The sequence below is a fragment of the Pyrus communis genome, chromosome 10, assembly GCF_963583255.1.
Source record: "Pyrus communis chromosome 10, drPyrComm1.1, whole genome shotgun sequence".
NCBI classification, from domain to species: Eukaryota; Viridiplantae; Streptophyta; class Magnoliopsida; order Rosales; family Rosaceae; genus Pyrus; species Pyrus communis.
Genome location: NC_084812.1, coordinates 21815197 through 21835184, shown reverse-complemented (window position 1 = coordinate 21835184; position 19988 = coordinate 21815197). Strand labels below are relative to the sequence as shown.

The window sequence follows — 19988 nt, the reverse complement described above, 5'->3', positions numbered from 1 at the left end:
TAGTGTAAGCAATCCAACTCCTTGGACAAGTTTCGGGAAGGTAAACTTCAACGACAACTTCGTGTAGAGATTAGCGAGGCTCTTTTGGGATCAGATCTTCTTGATTTCAATTTTCTCTTGCTTTGCTGATGTAGACAAAATAAACTTGGTGTGGTCTCTTGGATGTCGTGTGGCATTCTCTTAATGGTCTATTTTTTGGACCTACAAGATATAGCATTATTCTCAACGATAAAGACATAACGCGTCTTTCACCAATTCAATGGTGACATGTAGGCGTATCGAAAGAGATGTCCAGCGCAATGCAATGAGCTAAGTACAACGTAGATGAACCCTACTTAAACATAGACCTTTGATTCCATAACCCCTTCAAAAAGTCTCAACTTTGCATCTTGCATACAGATGATTGTGGGTAGTTCAATTGGTGACCAAAATACTATTAAAATAATGCGAGAACCTCATGCCAAGACATGGACAAGTTTTTCAACATATTTCATCTCAAATTCCGATTTCGATTGCGAGTTAGCTTTCTCATGCTTGAGTCTTTATGAGATTTATATCAATGACATATGTGAAGTCCAAAATGACTTGTTTAGATAACATGCAAGGGGCAAAGATTTATTCACACTAGCATTTGTCTACACACTTTGTGTGTATAAACACATATTAGAGATATTTTAACATCACATGTAGGTGAGGCTTTGAAAAAACAAACAGCAAAATTTGATTGTATAAAATTACATTTCTGTCTCATATTTCTTATTCATGTTCTATTTTAATTAGAGAGTTAAACTGATAATTTCATAGGATTTTGATTGACAATGAGTGTTTTATTAATTAGTAGAGATATCTGCTTGAAAATTAATTAAAAAAGACAGGATGTCCCAAATGGACCAAAGGCATCATTGGCTTGTTGCTTTTGCACCCTCATTGTTCAAATGGTCGCGAGTAAGAAGCTTCCTCTGTTCATTCCCTCCGTTAGGGTTCATCATTCATGGAGCTTTCATTCTAAGGCAACCCAAATTGCACCCTAGTTCTCTATCCTTGCCTTTCTACCCTCTTAATTTTCGCAATCTCTCACCTGGATTGCTCTTCAATTTCAATTTCATTTTTTGATGTTTAATCTCTATCATGGTTGCAGCAGCTCAATTTTGAAGTTGGGGGTTCCGTTTGATCTTCCTTTAGAATGCATAATTCTAATCAGGACTCGCAAGATCAGAGGTAAGGATCATCTGGGTACCTCTCATTTCTTTGTTTTCGCTTCGTTTTGATGTGGATCTCAATGTTTGAACTCTTTTGTCTCACGGGGGTGTTGTGCGTTCACCGTCACTCAGGCGGTTTCTTTTCGCATTTTTCTTACCTTTTCAATGTCAATGAAGCCGAAGAAAAGCTAAGAATTGGAAATTTCAAATGCAAAGATCAACTGGTGTTTTGTGGTTTTGAGGTTTTTAATTGTGTATGACTATGAATTTTAGTATTCGTTAGCTGAGTCTTCCTGTTTGTACACTTGTGATGAGAAAATGTAGAAGAGTATGAAATTTTTAGCTTGCAATTCCACAGTCGAGGAGTTTAATTAGCAGAGCTTACTATTGATGCTTGGTATGATGGATGTCATGTTTTATATTTCCATGATCATATCAATGTTAACCATATTGTTTGACGCTGATGCGTCTTTTATTTCTTTATTCTTCTTAGAGATGAAATAAATGATCCCATTTAATGATGAACTACTTGCAGCATTCACTTTTCAGTTTTCCTTTTTTGAGATTAATGGTGTTTGGTTCTTATAGATTGTTTGAAAGAGTGATTTTTTGTTTTATTTGAGTCATAATAGTGCTTCAACCCCTAATTATTGCCATGTAAACCAGGAGTATGGAGGATTCCAGTGCAATGACGATTGAGTTTCTTCGGGCACGGTTGCTGTCTGAGAGGTCCGTTTCAAGAAGTGCAAGACAGAGAGTTAATGAGCTGGAAAAAATGGTATATTTCAGGACATGGGAAACTGTGGATCTTTTAATATCAGGTCTATTGTTCAAAGAACTCTCACTCTCACTTTCACTAGTTTTACAATATTTGTTTTGTTTACAATTTAGGTAGAAGAACTGGAGGAGCAACTTAAGATTGTTTCTCTTCAAAGAAAAATGGCCGAGAAAGCCACAGCAGATGTTCTTGCCATTTTGGAGAACCAAGGGGCAAGTGACATTTCCGAAGAATTTGATTCCAGCTCTGATCAAGAAACACACCAGGGATCCAAAGTGGGTAATAACTTGACAAATGAAGAAGAAAGCTTCGAAATTTTGACGGCGAGAAGAAACGATCAGGAGGAACTTTCGGGTTCTGATGCTGATTCTTCTCGAATACCTGGTAGAAGCTTGTCTTGGAAAGGGCGCATTGAATCTCCACATTCTCAGGAAAAGTATAAGGATCTATCCACGAGAAGACGTGGCAATTTTACATCCGTGGGTTCAAGTTCTCCAAGACACCACCTTGGAAAATCCTGCCGCCAGATAAAACACAAAGAAACAAGGTTTGTTTGTTTGGCTTACTACTTTTCTTGTTTTCTGTGCATATATAGTATATACATTCATAGGCCTGCTTATTTGATATATGTATGTATGGGTTAAGGTGCTGCGCTATTTGATTTAGTATGTATATTCTCTTAATAAATTTTCCTAAGCCAACTGAAAGTGATTCAATGAAGACAAAAGTATTTCATCCGTTAAGGTGCATTACAAATACTAGCCTAATCTAACTGTAGAGATGTCTTCAACCTAAGACCTAAGACTTTTGGTATCAAATACTAACCGCAGCAGCCCAGTTATCTAATAACTAAGTGTTATTGTTGTTATGATTGTTATGGTTAATATCATTGTTGTTATCATTATTGTGTTTGCTTTAAAACTTTGTAGTATCAGTGTAAAGCAAGTTAATAACTTCAGACTTATATGCATATTCAATAAAGAAAGCTATCATGGAAAAATCAGTAAGAACATGTATACTTTATAGTCTTTGTTTCTCTGAATTCAGGAGTGTTGTTATATCCATTCTTCCTCCCAGAATTTTCTAGCTGACGAAGATAATTGTAGACTGAAACTGATTTTTCATATCTATTGCGTTAAATGCTACATGCACTGATACACAATCCGGGCTGAATTTACCGTATAATGTTCATAATATGTCTATTATGTTATCCTCCCAACAATATAAAACAATTTAAATCCAGAGACAAAATGAAAAAGCAAAAAGAGCAGAGTTTTCTGAAAAGTCCTTGGTTTATGTACCGTGGGGTTCTGTATAACACCGTAGTTTTAAATAGATTCATTTTATTGTATTTTTTCAGATCAGACAAGTTTGATTCTCAAGAAAATGGTGTTTCTGCTTCTTCAGAAGGGCTTCCAAATGGCCTATACGGTGGGCCTGAGAAATTGAGAGAAAGTTCTGAATTCCAAGAAGGGAAAATTTTATCAAATGGTGTGCTGTCAGGGACCATTGAAAAACAAAGAAATAGGGACCTGGATTTCAGTGGGCATGGAAGAGACAAAGATATGGAAAAAGCACTAGAACATCAGGCGCAACTTATTTGTCAAAATGAAGAGATGGAGAAGGCTCAAAGAGAATGGGAAGAGAAGTTTAGAGAAAATAATACCAGTACACCGGTATGTTTTATATGAAGCTATTCGTATCATGGACCATTTAAATGTTTTTGCATCGCCTTCAAAGAATATCACTATTTCGCTGCATAATGTCTTAATGCTTGGAATAAATGCCCTTTGGATTTACATACTCCATAATAGTGCTACAAACCGTAATTGTTGCCATGATTGTATAATTTTCCTTTTCCATCTTTTTAGTTATGCTTGACCGATTTTAAGTTCTGCAATATAATTCATCAAGTGTTGTTAGAGTATTTCCAAAACATCTTAATTTTCAATCAGTTAGTTTCTTAAATTATGTGTTGATAGCGTATATAGCCTAGTTTTGGAGTATTTTTGTTAGTTAATTTCTGAAAAGTATGTTGTTGTAGTCCATAGGCCATGGCTTACTTTGATTAGTGAAAACCCACGTAAAAGTTCAAACATTCAGTTCCAAAGAACTAATTGAAGCTGATAACTGAACTTATTCAACCGTCACCACGGTCAAAATTACCATGGGTCATCCCTTTATCATAAAACTAGTCACTAGACTTACTACTAACATATTCACTACCTTTGCAAATACAACCAATGGCACAGTCGTCACTTCACTGTTGCTAATTGCATCCATCACTTGTCAGCAGTGCCATTGCCAACATTCACCATCAATTATGTTGCCATTAGTTGAACTCCCAGTCACAATCTCATATCTTGAATGTTCCTTTCGGCTTCTGGGCTTTGTGTATTCTGCTGTAATTGAGATTTCATATGTTTGGTAAATTTGGTTTGGTTTTGTGTCCTTTCCCAAAAACGAAGAAGAAAATTATAGTTACTCATATGAAAGATAACCCTTTCTTTTCTCTTCCTCAATTTTCCAAGAGATTTGTAGGAGCTACAGTTGTATGCATTCTTGGACAATTACTTTCGTTCTCCGTAATCAGTCTCACAACCCACAGTTTCTTTAAATTAGTTTTCATCTGATTTACTAGAGAAATTAACTCTTGGCAACATCAAATTAAAATTTTCAAACCCGATTTATCAACATATTTGACAACTTCACATCAATTTTCTGTAAATAATTCATCGGGTCTTAGGACTTTAGGTTTTGCCTCATCTTCAACAATGTCATCAAGATCTCTTGTATGACGTTATATTTGAAATTGTATTGATTCCTGTCCATGTCATCAAGATCTCTGTCCATGTCTTCAAGATCTCTTGTATGACGTTATATTTGAAATTGTATTGATTCCTGTCCTTCAAAAGAATTTCCTTTACTCTCACCGAACTCATTTGTCAAAAGTTTTCAAGTCCCAACCAAATATCATAACAAAACTCTCAATTGCTTTTAAGAAACAATCAAATACCAGAGGAAGGTATAACTTTAGCAAGGAAAAAAGAAAATCTTAAATTGTACTGGGACTCATGCAACGCTAGGTCAAGCAATGGAACAAAAGTCAGCTTTATAATAGTAGTTAAACATGATTGTCGTGTCAAAGTATTATTTGTGTTAGCTTTTACAGTAATAGTCAACCATAACTTCACCTGCTAGTTTCATGTTAGCTTGGTGTTGTCTTATTATTTGGGCTTATAGGAGCCACCTTTTCCAGAAGATGTTAATTCGTCTTTCATGGCTTTGAAACGCTTGCTCTACCCATTATATTGGGGATTATTAATGATGATGCAGCATTAACCTCATTTCTTCCATGTATTTTTCATATGAGTGAGAACTTTACTCTTCCTGTGAGTCTTTAAGATAAAAAAAAACGTAAACATGAATCATTTTACCGAACTAAGCTTCAAAACAAATTAATCAGTTTTGAATGAACACATGGCATGGGTGTTTTTCTCCTTGTGATATTGTGTTTGGTACAAGTAGCATATGTTTCTAAGCGGTCATTCACTTTGCTGGTTGCATTTGTTAATAATGATGGTATGTGTTTTTTTTTACATAAAAGGTCTTCTCGTTGTTTTCTATTGTTTGGAATTTTTATCCACTAAACCTGGTGGGTTTTTGGTCATATAGGATTCATGCGACCCTGGGAACCATTCCGATATCACCGAGGAAAGAGACGAGATAAAGGCACAAATGCCATCTCCTGCCAGGGTGACTGCTGCCCAAGCTCAAGAGTCAAAGTCAGCAGAAGGAGATGTCTGCCTACCTAAGGAAACAGTCAAAATTCAGTCAAACGGTTTTCTATTAGCTTCACATATTGATGTGGGAGGGTTGCAGGATAATCCGAGTAGAAGCTCTGTTGCTTCCTCACAAGTTCAAGAATTTGCATTCCCCACGGCAAATGGAAAGCAAAATCAAGAGAGCGCAGAAAATTATGCTCGGCAGACTTCACGTGGCTCCCACACTGACCAACTTCTGCATCAGTCGGCCCACAAACATACATCAGATGCCACGTCTTCTGATGCTGGCTATGGTTTCCATAAAGGAAATGCTGCAGGGAGCAGAAACGACCTATATGCATTGGTGCCTCATGACACGCAGGATAAGTTGGGTGGTGTACTGGATGCACTTAAACAAGCAAGGTTATCACTACAACAGACAATGACTAGATTGCCGCTAGTAGATGGTACATCTGCACACAAGTCCATTGAACCATCCATTCCTGCTACGAAAACCGTAGACAGAGTAGAGATTCCTGTTGGGTGTGCCGGGCTTTTCAGACTACCAACTGATTTTGCAGTTGAAGAAGCTGCGGCTCACAATACCTACTTTGGTTCTTCTGGCTTACCTTCTGCAAGGCATTTTCCTGAAAATAGGGTTTCAGTTACTCCTGATGCGTTTGTCACAAGCCCTTATGTTGAGACTAGACCAACCTTCTCTACTAATGCTGCTGATCGATTCTCCACCAGTCAATATATTGAGCCCAGACCAACTTTTTCTACTAGTGCTGCTGATCGATTCGTTACCAGTCAATACATTGAACTCAGGCCAACATTTTCTACTGCTGGTGCTGATCGATCCGCCATCAATCCTTATGTTGAGACTAGACCAAATTTTCCAACTACCGCGGCAGTTATATTTCCCAGTAGCCCTAACGTCGATACCAGATCAAATTTTTCAGCAGATAATCGATTTATAACTGGGCGTTATGCAGATTCTGGGTCAAGAGTTTCTCCGCCGCTGCCACATATTGATCCTTACTTTGATATGGGCCTCCCCTCGTCGAGGCTTACCAATCCTCCCTATTCCAACTATCCCTCTGTTCCAGACCCGACGCCATGGATGACATCTGATGAAGCATTAATGAGAGCCCTACCAAGAAGGCACTATCCCTCTGTTCCAGACCCGACGCCATGGATGACATCTGATGAAGCATTAATGAGAGCCCTACCAAGAAGGCCAGTTGGGGCACCAACAGATCGGTATTCATATTACGATCATACTCGACCTAATATGTACAGATAGTAGCATGTAGCATGGCATTGCTAGTTAGTCACAGTGAAGCTTAGTGTTTTGTAAATGTTTTTGAAATCATGGCCCTATTGAGCCCTTTACTGAAGGACACGGATAGTACTCGAATGCCGCCACGGTTTGTGCTTCCATCTTGTCCTGGTTTCTGTTTCCTTTAAAGGCGGTTTAATAATCATTTTGTTACAGTTTTTACTTTCACTTTTTTTCTTAAAAAAATTGAGTTCTTGTTTGATACTTTCTAGTTTTCAAACAAAAAGCTGACGAGGGTCTGACTTGCCCATTCAAATTTAGGGAAAACCGAACGTTTATTTTCATTTCCATTGCCAAATTATGGTTGAGAAGGAAAACCGGAAAGTCGTGAGTTCTTAAGGTGCGTCTCCCTAATTTTGAGGGTGTTTCGATTGCCAAACCTCAATTCATGTTAAAATTAAACTTCAGAATTTTCATTTATAAATGAATATAAATATCTTCAAATTGGAGCAGTAGTAATGATACCTCTCACGTGATTCAAAATTTATGAGAATAACCTCACTCCTTAAAAACAGTAGCAAAATTCCTTAACTTTTTAACATAAAACAACACTCACATTCTCACACATATCGGTACACCCCTCACACATGATACCTAGCACATGCTCGCTGTGTAAAAAAAGATGGAATTAAGCGATTGTCCTCTAATAAACTAAAGATTGACCCAAACTACATGGAATAAAATAATGATTTGGCCAGTGGAAGAAACTCTGCATATTATTCCACACTTATTAGAGCAATTTGCATCCCAAACACTTTCCATGGACTCATCAAACTGCACTGTACTTATATGCGACAAAAAATTCAAACAAAAGCAGATTTTAAATTCCATTATTTGCCTAACTACAAGGAACTTTATTGGTCAAAGATAACTGTACTAGTTGCTCCACTATGCCTTGAACCAATCTTTGACACCACCATCGCTGCCACCATCATATTCCGGCCTTTAATGCTATCAACTTATCCATCATGGCCACCACCACTTCTGCCGTTTCACCATCCCACTACCGACACCACAACTAAGGTCTCATCATGCCCACCACCACCTACACCCTTGCTACCATCACTCCCACCTCTGTTTAAATTTTATGTCTTCTCTAAAAAATCAGGTCTATAAAAAATCATCCAAATCCAAAACTATATGCCAATTGGGAATATGGGTAGTAATCGAACTTATTTATAAGCCCATACAAGATTCCTCATCTCATCAATGTGTGATTCATTTTCAATGCGCCCCCTCACGTGTAGCGATCGAATTTTCAAGCCTAACACGTGGACACCAAAAACAGAATGACGTAGAACGCATGTGGCCGTTAAGCTATGAAACTATGAAGAAAGTTGAGGTTGCATCATAAAATCAAGGGTAAATTACACTTTACTACCATAGGTTTGTGGTCAATTTCAATTCCTTACAACATCTTTAAAACATTTCACTTTCATACCTCAAGTATTATTTTATTTCAATATAAAACCTCCGTTACATTTTATATCTATTGATCTGTTAAATGTTGACGTGACTGCCAAATGTGCGCCACGTGGCAAAATTTTTTTATTTTTATTTTAATTTTTTGAAAAAAAAAAAAAAAGGGTTAGAAAATCCAGATCCCATCCCCCCAACCCAACCTGCAACTCAGAAGAAGAAGAGGAGAGGAAAAAAAAACCCCAACCCTCGAGGACAAGTCTTCGAGCTTGGTCGAAATTTCAGTGATTTCTTCCTCATTTTTAGAAAGCGATGACGTTGGCTTCCTACTGCCTTGAGAGATTTACAGCTGGGGTTGGAGAGAAAAACTGGGGAAAAAGAAAAGGACTTGAGTTGAGAGCAGATTTCATAGTTTGAGGGGGGTAGGAGAGCTCGGGAATTGACAAACCCTAAAATTTTAAATGAAAGACAAAATTATATCATCAATTGCAAAATTGGAGATAAGAAAATAATTAAAATCAATCAACTGAAATAAAATTGCATGAAAAATAGAAGGATGAAGATGGAATAGAGAAAGAAGAATAAGAAAAATTGCAAGAAAAATGGAGGGAGAAGGGCGGAAGAGAGGAAAGAAGAAGAAGAAGAACAACAACCTAGGATTCAGACGAGAGAGCTAGCGATGTGAGAGAGTGGCTAGAGAGCGCTGCGAGAGAGGTACAAAGAGAGCGAAACAGAAGCTTGTTTTCCTCACCCACCCAACCTACAACCCAGAAGAAGAAGATGAGAAAAGGAAAAAAAAAACCCATTACTTCGCCGCCGGGGGTGGGATCTGGGTTCCCGCGGGTTGGGGGGGGGGGGTGTTTGGTGATGGGGTTTGGTGGGGGAATATAGGATATGGATTTCGCGAATCTGGGTTCGCGGGGGCAGGGGGGTAGGGGGATGGCGAAACAAATATTATTTCTAGACCACCCTAAAGCTGGCAATGGTTGGAGAGTTGTTCAGAAGATTGATCGAAGCGGGCTATATGATATTTCGGAACTAAATCAAGATGACAACGACGACAACATCAATTTTCTAACCTTTATTTTTTTATTTTTTTTAATTTAGAAGATTAAGGTTATTTTAAAAAAAAATTAAAAATTTTTTTTTGCCACGTGGCAAACATTTGGCAATCACGTGGTATAAATATAGAAGTCACGTCAACACTTAACGGATCAATGAATGGAAAATGTAACGGACATATTATATTGAAATAAAATAGTAATTGAGGTATGAAAGTGAAATGTTTTAAAGATGTTGTAAGAAATTAAAATCGATCCCAAATCTAAGGTGGTATAGTGTAATTTACTCTAAAATCAATTGGCAATATAGGGAGTAGCTTAACTTACTTATAAGCCCGTGCAAGGTCCATCATCTCATCAATGTAAGATTCATTCTCACTAGTTGGAATAAATTTAGTGTTTCTTTGTAAAACCGTATTCATCAATTTTCTTCACTACAAATGAATTTCTCAATGATAATGTCTAAGTTTTTGTAAAGATGATTTATGAATTATTATTAAAATATAAAATGGTTTGAATAATATTGAAATACATTATGATGTAGATCTTATAAAATATCTGTTAAAAAGCTTATGTCCTCGAATCCCAACGCTGATATATATATATATATATATATATATATATAGACACACACACATCAATAGTGCATGATGGCTTGGGATACAAAAGAAAGGCTGCGTTTTCTTTTGACTAAAATTCCACCACACAACTACGTTCCTCTCTGACAATTTGGTCCAAATCTAACTTGTAAACAAAGTTCTTAGCAGTTGCCTCAAACACACCAGGACCTGGGACCAAAGAAAGCTATCACACCAACAACCAGTCTAACAATGGCATTTCTTTTTCAAGCGACCCACCTTTTCAAGAACACGACTAAGGCGACCATGGTCAAGAGGTTGACTAGTTGATAGTTTTGATCAAACCTAAATGTGCCGCCATGATTTGACTCTCATATATTGTGTGTCTTCCCATTCAAAAATCATCTCGAATTGAATTAATCAGCTATGCGTAGCTAAGTTAATTGGCATGACCAAGTCATGGTTTAATTCGATATCTTGAACTTGGTCAACTACACATTCTCAACACCTATATATATGTGCACAAATGCCCACCAAAATTATCCAAAACATAAACGCTTTCAAAAGCATTGAGATCTATCAATTTGTTATAGCAAACCCTTCAACACAACAGCTCAATCTCCCCTCTTTGTATCTAGGAATATCAAATTATCGGTTGTTGTATCCATGGAGAAGCCAGAAGGATATCCACAAGTAGACGACATTGCAACAAGTACCGAGCCATCAAGCTCAGGAACTTCATTCTTCGGCACCAAGAACGATATGTCACTGCTCGAGAGCGGCCTACTCCGGAGAAGTGTTAGTGATATAGGTGAAACTTACTACAGATTCCAGTCAAAAATTGGCAAGTCAGTTGATCCAAGGTTGCTAGCGCTGGTGGAATTCTTTAGAGAACTTTATTTTCGAAGATTTGAACTGTTCAAGAAAATATTTCCCGGGGTTCAGGATAAGTTAATTATTGAGGTGCCAAAGAAATTGGGTATGGTATTAGCCCAAAAGAAATTGGATCAAACCGAAGCAGTTCGGACAATGCAACGGAGTCTAAGTATTGGTTCACCGCGTGATTTCAAAGGAAGAGAATCCGAAATGAGGCTTGAGAGATTCAAGGTAAGGACCATCGATGTAGATGATGGCGTTGATCAAACTGCTAAACCCAGTGGCTCGAAATAGAATGTTGCAGAACCAAGAACAAAAAGACGTACAAATGATCAATGTTCTGCAGGAAGATAGTGGTGGTGGTGGAGAATGTATTGACTTTCTGATGGGATATTATTCTTTGTATAGAAAAAACAATGAATAATGAGGTCCTGGAGAAAAAGTCTGAAGGTTGAAACAAATTTAAGAGTATATAAAACTGCCCTAGTCGTGGATCGTGGTACTTGTGTAATACGAAACATCTTGAGTTAACTGCTCTAGTGTGAGTTGGAATTGAGCAAAAGTATTTTCAAAGAGGCGACTGTAAGTGATGGTTGTTGTTATGTTCTTGTGTCTCTAGGTAAGCCATGTCACGACATGTTCGTCAACGAGGCGCTTGCTTCTAGACCCGATGTCGACAAATCTCAAGCTTTGGCTACGAGTAAGAAAATTTGGGAGCAATTTGCTGCATCTATAGTTCCTCAACGATGAAACACGAAGGCCAACTTGTGATTTTCTTATGTTTTAGTTAATGTAATCCCATTTTACTTATGTTACTTTTAATTCTACCCATCACTTATAATTCCCGTGAGTTAAGTGCCTGAAATTTGTATTTTATTTTAGCTTATTTCATCGCTGTTTCCCTTCTCCATTTAACTTCGAATAATTTCTTCTTGTATCACTGCCTTAATCTAAAAATGAGGTCAGATATTTTGAGATTCAGATGGCCAAATCACTTGGGAGTTATCAGATGAAAATTTTTATTATTTGAAATTCCAATTAAATCACGAGATATTATTATTCTAATATATAGAGGTTGACAGGATGTTGATCGAGGGTTGTGCTAGCCTATTGGTTTGTAATCATCTTCAATGCTATTCCCTTGATTATTTGAATCCGAGATAGTAATATAGTTAAAAGAGAGAGTCCATAACCATCAAGATAATAATAAAATACGATTAGAACAAAAGGAAGCTTCTAACACAGTCCACCTTATAAATAATTGTATTATGTTTTAGTTGAGTTTTCACAACACCAAAAGAAAATTGTGAGCCTAAAGATGGCTCTTCTATTATTTTAGTTAAGTAACGTTACATCGTGACTAGGTGTGCAAAATGGAATGATCATAAGACAGCCCAAATCAATTAAGCCCCGTGATCAAGAGGATTAGCAGTCATTGGTTTTGATCAAACCCAAACGTGTGGCCATGATCTGGTCAATTGTGTGTCCCCCAATCCATAAAAATAATCTAGAGTCCAATTAGCTACGCATATAGCTTTAGTTGGCATGAGGACAAAGTCATGGCTTACTTTAAAATCTTGAACTAGTCTCCTTTTTCTTAATCATTTCCAACAACTAGCTTCTCAAAACTGTTGAAAATTATATATTATAATATAAAATATTGTAAGATATAATTTTAATAATTGAATGAAAAATAGTGTTAATCATATTTCTTAGAAATGTTATGTTATTTAAGTGCATTCCTTTATCAAATGAAGTATACTTATAAATGAAAAGTTATAGCTCTTTAACAAGAAGTACAAGTGAAAAGTTATATCTCTTTAACAAGAAGTACTTGGGTGCTATATAAATTCATAAAACCATGATCATTAATATAGAAAATTAGAGTTAAATTTTACTCTTGAGAAATAGGGTTCCCCCACTTTGTTTCTCTCATGCTTCATGTATCAAATTCCGAGTCGTGTCTTGAAAGTATGAAATATATAAAATTCGCCAGAGTTCGAAGATTGAAGTGCTTTGACTTCGGATTATCGATTGTTGAATCCTAGGACATGGACACCTACTGAACTACAAGCACAAGAGTAGGGGCGAAATTCTATCTTTAAGACATTGCATTTATGCAATCCTCAATCGCTAAGTTATTTGTCAATTTTTCTAACTTTATCTCTAGTTGTTTATATTAATCTTGTATACTATCGATGTTGTTATTTTCTATATGATTATTATTATTATTGGAATTCTGTGTTATTTTCATATTTTCTAATATTGCTCCAACAATCTAAAGATAGAATTTTATATGCAATTGTTAGAAAATATGTTTCGAAAAATTATGGGCTATAAGATGTATACGTAGTATATGTAAAACAATGAAGAGAAAAAGAAAAAAAAAATCGTCTAAACAAGTTGGAGATCTTCAAATCATTGTACGTGATGATCATTATGAAAGTATGACCTTTTGTTGTATTCCATGGTAGCGTAAATGAAAAATTGCCACCTTCTTAAGTACAAATAATTGACGGAAGATATCTAATTGTGAGACTTCATATATATATTGATGAAGATAAAAGTAAAAGGAGAATGGGTATTTTTGGATTGAATGATTTGATTCGAACAAATGAGGTGTCTCAACAGCCTTTTTGGCATCCTTGAAAATTTGACACTTCACTCCATAAGAGGTATGTGTAGAATTGTCCATGAAATGTTAATTGACTTAGCATGCATATACGCAGACCATGAGGATCATGCATTATAATCTTATAATTTATGCATTAATCTAGAACGAGTCTAATTCTAGGATACATGGATGTTTCTGTGAAATACATGTCGATCAGTTATACATATATGCAGTTCAATTTAAATAACTAATTATCGGTGTTTCCAATTCATTCTTTTGGAAAAAGAGACATCGTTATTTTGGATAAGAACATGTGGTTTTCTAAATTAATTCACTATCTGTATTATCTATAAATGAGAAGTTCCTGTAAATATGCAAGACATATTTGTGTTGATGAAGGAACTTAGAAACCGCTCAGGGTTCTTGATGTTGCAAGTTGCTTTCCAAGATCAAAACCTGAGAATTGTTTAGGTGTTTTGGACAAGAATTCCATGCCAAACGATTACCAATAGTATTTGGTAAAAATGAAGAGACATGAACAAATTAAAGCAACTGCAATATTGTTTGAAGTAGTATTTTGGTTTAGTGTTCTATTTGCACAAAATGGATATAATTAATGATGTCATCTAAATGATGTTATTACAAGAAGATGATAATATTGTCTATCAGCGATTTATGTTACGGCTAAAAAGAAACAGTTTCAGGCTGTTATTGGTACTAGCAAAGAAGACAATTAATTACTATTATGACAAGCATCATAAAGAATCTTGCATGCAATGACCATGTTAGCCATGGATGAAGCCAACTGCCAATTCGTTTGAAAAGAATAAGACACGGAGAGTGTGGGGGTCTTCTACAGGTCTTTGTACATTTGTAGAAGACACAATGTTGCTTATTTGGTAAGCAAGGACAACCAATGAGTTTGTTATATCATGGTTGTTCATGGTAAGAACATGTTTGTAATAACAATAAACAATACCATATTCAAATCATAGAGCTTGAACTCATTATGGATGAGTTACTTTCGTCTTAATAAAATGACAATTGAATTAATAAATAGAGGAGGCTAAGGTCCAAAGAAGTGCTTTAACAACCTTAAAGCAATCACAATTATGAGAGAATTGTGGGGTTGCTTAAATATCATTAAGATATAATGGTATTTACTTAACAAGAAAGAATAGAAGTATTTGCTACCTAAACATGATAATATGTAATTTTAAGGTATGGAAAGCTCCAGAGATCTTTCTTTAAATACCTTAAATGTGGGGAATGTGGGGGAATACGTCCAAGTGTTAGCAAATTACTTATCAGTAAGTCCGAACATATGTTTCAAGGACTTTAACATTGGAAAACAACCACTCTCATATGAAATAAAATTTCATAAGATGATGGTGTGCACAATCCATCTTATGAAATTTTATTTCATATGAGAGTGGTTGTTTTCCAATGTTAAGTCCTCAAAACATATGTTTGGACTTACTAATAAGTAGTTTGCTAACACTTGGGCATATTAAAAAAGATAATATGAAAATAACACAAGATTGTCAGTTTTTCTAACATTATCTCTAGTTAAATATTAATCTTGTATACTATTGATGTTGTTATTTTCTTTATGATTATTATCATTGGAATTCTTGTGTTATTTTGCATATTTTCTAATATTGCTCCAACAAAAACCTAACTATATATATAGGAAAACCATCCAAAACCCTTCCCAAAGAACATTGAGATCAATTAGTTTGTTGTTCAAAAAGTGCAGAAACCCTAATACATAAAAGCATTCAATCCCATTCTCTTGTGTGTCTATATATATATATATATATATATATATATATATATATATATATAAACACACAACGACCGGTTGTTATTGTTAAAGAAATCAACCTCATCTCATTGAAAGACCTACACAAATCTAGAATAAAGAATTCTAGAACATTCACTAAAGTTGGTTAGCTAGATTATCCAAGTTAAAGTAGTCATTTATAGAAAGGACTAGAATGTTATTTCTTAAGTTGGTAGAAGAGTCTAGAACAATGGTGAGAATTCCACCAACATGCAAGATTAGTGTAGATAATTCTAGCTTAGGAAGTTAGTGGAATTATCTAAATATCTCTAGCATGATGTGTCCATGCTTCTTGAAGTTTCCATCCATGCATATAAAAGGAGAAGGCATCCACCCCATTTGTATCATCAATAAACCAAGCAAGAAGAAGAAGTAGTAGGCAACCAAGTGAGAGCGAGAAGCAAGAATAGTCTTGTAGGAGTGTGAGTGATCTAGAGTGTGTCTCTAGAAAGAGTGAGTGTCATAGCTTCAAAGAGTGTCATTGAGAGTTTGTGTGTTGTAATATTTTGTGTGTGTTATACAAGTAATTTGTTTACTTATGTTGTCTCTCCAACACTTGTGTTAGAGTTGTGTACTCTAGTTTTTTCCCCCAACAGTTATATCCATGGAGAGGCCAGAAGGGTATCCACAAGTAGATGATATTGCTACAGTACCGAGCCATCGAGCGCACAAGCACTTCATTTCCGAGCACGAAGAACGATATGTCGCTGTTCGAAAGGGGCCTACTTCGGAGAAATGTTAGCGATATAGGTGACAATTACTACAGATTCCAATCCAAAGTTGGAAGGTCTGTTGATCCGAGGCTGCTAGCGTTGGTAGAGTTCTTTAGAGAACTTTATTTCTGAAGGCTGGAACTATTCCAGAAAGTATTTCCGGGAGGTCACGATAAGTTTCTTGAGGCGGTTCTGAAAAAATTACATGTGGTATTAGCTCAAGTGAAACCAAACTAGTTCGAACTATGCAATGGAGTCTGAGCGTTGGTTCACCATGGGATTTCAAAGGAGGCGAATCGAAACTTAGGCTCAAGCGATTCAAGGTGAAGACTATTGATATAGATGATGGTGTTGAACAAGGTGGCCCAGGTCGTAAAACTGCCAAATGATCTGGTGATTCCAGATACCGTATTGGGGAAACAGGTAGGAACTAGGAAGGCACCAAAAAAGAAATTGTCAACGGTTTTGTATTTTTGGTGAATATTTTTGACATTTTGATAGGATATTCTTTAATTTGTACAGATAAGGATAATCAATAATGAGCAAATGGATTGTAGCTCAGTTCATTCACATATGCATATGAGGTCTTGCGTTCGGATTCCCCTACTAAGACCATCTCCAATCCTGACCTAAAATCTAAAAATATTTAGCCCAGAAATTTAGGTTTTAGCCTAGAAACAACTTTTCTACTCCAATCCTTCTAGCCTAAAATTTTAGCCCGATATTATTAAAGAATGAATTTAGGCAAATTTTTTTTTAAATTAACTTTTAAAAAAAAATTATATAGATTATCCTAAATTAATTTTATGAACATTTTAATCTAAAAATATTTAAATTCCGATAAATTTTGAAAAATCACTAAATCAATACATGAAAATCATGATAAACCACATAAACTTAATACAATCGAAAACTTATAAACTACATAAAGTTAATAATGATATCCCCCATCTGGACTTGGTGATGGACTTGGGTGATAGTCTTGAGATGAATCATCATCTTGAAATATACTCCTTGTGGCATTCTTTCGTAAAATGTCCTTTTACTTACCACGCAAATATTTCTTCCTCTATGGAGTATATTTGTCGAGGTCCTTCATCATCAAATTAATTTCAAACCTTTCTTGCTCCCTATCCCCTTCTTCCTTCATGGCCAAACGCATTTGGACCGATTCTTCTTGCCGAGAGATATGATTTTCGTTCATTCTTGCCAATCCGCTAGCAAGTTGTGCACTTATTGGATCTTGGGACTTCCCTTTTCTCTTTGCTTCCTTTTGCTTATCGCTACCCAGTAGCCTTGCAAAAGAAGAAGTTGGGGTCATTTGTTCGACACCTTCATTGTCAGCAACATTCACACCTTCATTGACATCATTGAGGGGGGTGGGGCTTCACTATGAAATAATCTTCTCCATTGTTGGTCCGCATCGGTTCTCCACCTCAGACAATCCTTGAGGAGGATGTTCCAAGCATGACGCAACTTAAAAGCTTGATTTTTTGGTGTAGTTCTTGTCTTGTAAATTATCATTGCTTTGTCACCCTATGCAACAAATACATAAAACCAATTGGTTGCAAAAAATACTATTATGTACATGACAAATAAAATATCAACAAAGAAACTCACAATTTCTGGGGGCCCCCTTCCAGTAGGCATGTCAACTGTGACTCTCTCCAAGCTTCCCTTCCACAAAGTGCACACTTTGTTGATAATCTTCCACCAATCATAAACACCACCAGCTTCCCTTCAATTGACGTTGGAGTTTTCATGGAACTTATCGACGATTTTACCCCACAAAGCCTTTCTATTTTGATTCGTGTCGACGACACCATCTTCGCTAACAGAAATCCATACCAAACATAAAGCAATATCTTCGTCAAATGTCCAATTATGACCTCTATCAGGCTCTTTTGCCATCTTGAAAAATTTGAAAATGAGAAGAAATGGTAGAAAGAAAAATTGGAAGAATTGCAGGAGAAAAATGAGTTTTGTGTGGATATTTGAACAAATACATATGTATTTATAGAATTTTTGGTTGAATTTTGAGTTAAATAATTTTTTTAAATTATTTTAGCCGTGACTTAAATTTGGACCTAAACTATCATTTTAGTGAAAATTAGGTTCCTGAATTATTATTTTTTGGATAAAATAAGTCCCTAAATTCATTAAAAATTGCTAATTTCATCTCTACTATTATATTCAAAGTTATTTCATCCAATTTTTCATTAACTTAAGTCACTTGACATACTTTCGAGTGTAATACCGTTATTTCCTTGCCTATAAGCCCTTAAAATTTCATATAGATTGTGAATCTAACGTCTAATTTACCCTCTAAAGTTAACTTACACTATTTCTTACGCAAAACTACCAACTTACCCTCCAAAGTTGACTCCATATACTATTTCTTTATGAAAAACTACTAATCTACCCTCCAATGTGTATCATATGCAAGTAATGTGATTTAAATTAATGGAAAATTGAATATATTAGCTTTGAATATAATATTAGGGAAGTAATTGGCAGATTTTTATAACTTAAGGACTGATTTTTCTGAAGAAAAAAAAAATTTAGGGATCTAATTTTCACTGAGTTGATAATTCAAGGATTAAATTAAAATGTTTACATCTTGAGCCAAAATGTTAAAAAGGAACTCCGAACCAATACAATCCCATCTAAAAGAACCTCCAATTTTTTGAATAAACGCTGCAACATAATGTGTCGCTCGGTTGCCTTCTTAACGAACAAACTTGAACGAAGCAGTCCTCCCCACATCATTTGTAACAGCCCAAATGTCATGCGCTATGCTTTCCACCTCCGCATAAACACCGATCTCCTTCCTTATCATCATTCTAATAACTTCACAGGCATCAGACTCAATGATAATGTTTGACAAACCATGTCTGCTGCACTCCTCCAATGCCTCTCGAATGGTAGAGACCTCTTCCAGCTATATATGAATAATATTTTTATTGATATCAACTATTTGTTTTAATTCAGTTCGATAAATAAATGATCTCATATTTTATTAATGTGTTGGATGACGCCACATTCACAATAATGTCACATTCACATTGTAAGAATAATTTTTTATAGATGAGACATTGTATGAATAATAAACTGATTCGGATTTTTTAGTGGCATCAATATTTGTCACTTACAAAACATTTGGTTATTTTAACCTGCCTATTTGTAAGTTTTTGATTGAATCTAAGGAAAAAAACTTGTGAAGGGCCACTGTGATCTGAACTCTCACAAAAATATAAAACCCCTTGTGTTTTGGTCATGCCTGACCTCATGTTGGTCTCTTTACCGAAGCGCCCCCCGCATCTAAAATGCACAAGCCAAGATGAAAAAGAAAAAACACCTAGAAAATCTATAGAGAATGGTAAATATATATTGACAATTAATCTTTCTGTACACTTCTATACAGTAAAATGCCTTTCAAAGTTGACAATGGAAGACTCATGCCTCCCTTCGCCAGGGAACTTTAATGAAAAACTTTCGGTACTGTTCACTTTAACAAAAAATCATATTTTTACACTAAAAAGTCAATCATAATACTATTCACTTTACCCTTTATTTTGTCATTGTAGTTAAAACTCAAAGTTTTCAAACTCTTTTCATTAATTTTTCTTGTGTTTAATAACGGGGCAAAAGTGATTCCGAATACAACATACCTATCACTTGGTATTGATTTGTAGTACCTTCAAATACACACAGATATGAATAGCTTGGGGTTCAGTAAGTTGTTTGCCACCCATGAGAACGGTATCTCCAATTTTGGCTGAATAGCTTGGATACGGA

The 19988-nt window shown here is 35.7% G+C and overlaps 2 protein-coding genes across 3 annotated transcripts; both read left to right on the top strand.

The window, feature by feature from the left end:
• Positions 1-883: 883 nt before the first annotated feature.
• Positions 884-7102, top strand: LOC137748893 (uncharacterized). 2 transcript variants are annotated; one of them, XM_068489087.1, is made up of 6 exons: positions 884-1022; positions 1139-1218; positions 1866-1977; positions 2091-2524; positions 3338-3653; positions 5653-7102. In XM_068489087.1, exons 2-6 carry the CDS (start codon positions 1184-1186, stop codon positions 7045-7047), a joined length of 2292 nt encoding a protein of 763 aa, XP_068345188.1. In that variant the 5' UTR covers positions 884-1022; positions 1139-1183; the 3' UTR covers positions 7048-7102. The 2 variants fall into 2 exon arrangements, with proteins under 2 accessions (XP_068345188.1, XP_068345187.1); XM_068489086.1 differs by having other exon boundaries at positions 913-1218.
• A 3705-nt stretch (positions 7103-10807) lies between these two features.
• Positions 10808-11311, top strand: LOC137748003 (uncharacterized). The gene has a single exon (XM_068488117.1). The coding sequence runs from the start codon at positions 10808-10810 to the stop codon at positions 11309-11311; it is 504 nt and encodes a 167-aa protein (XP_068344218.1).
• The last annotated feature ends 8677 nt before the right edge of the window (positions 11312-19988 follow it).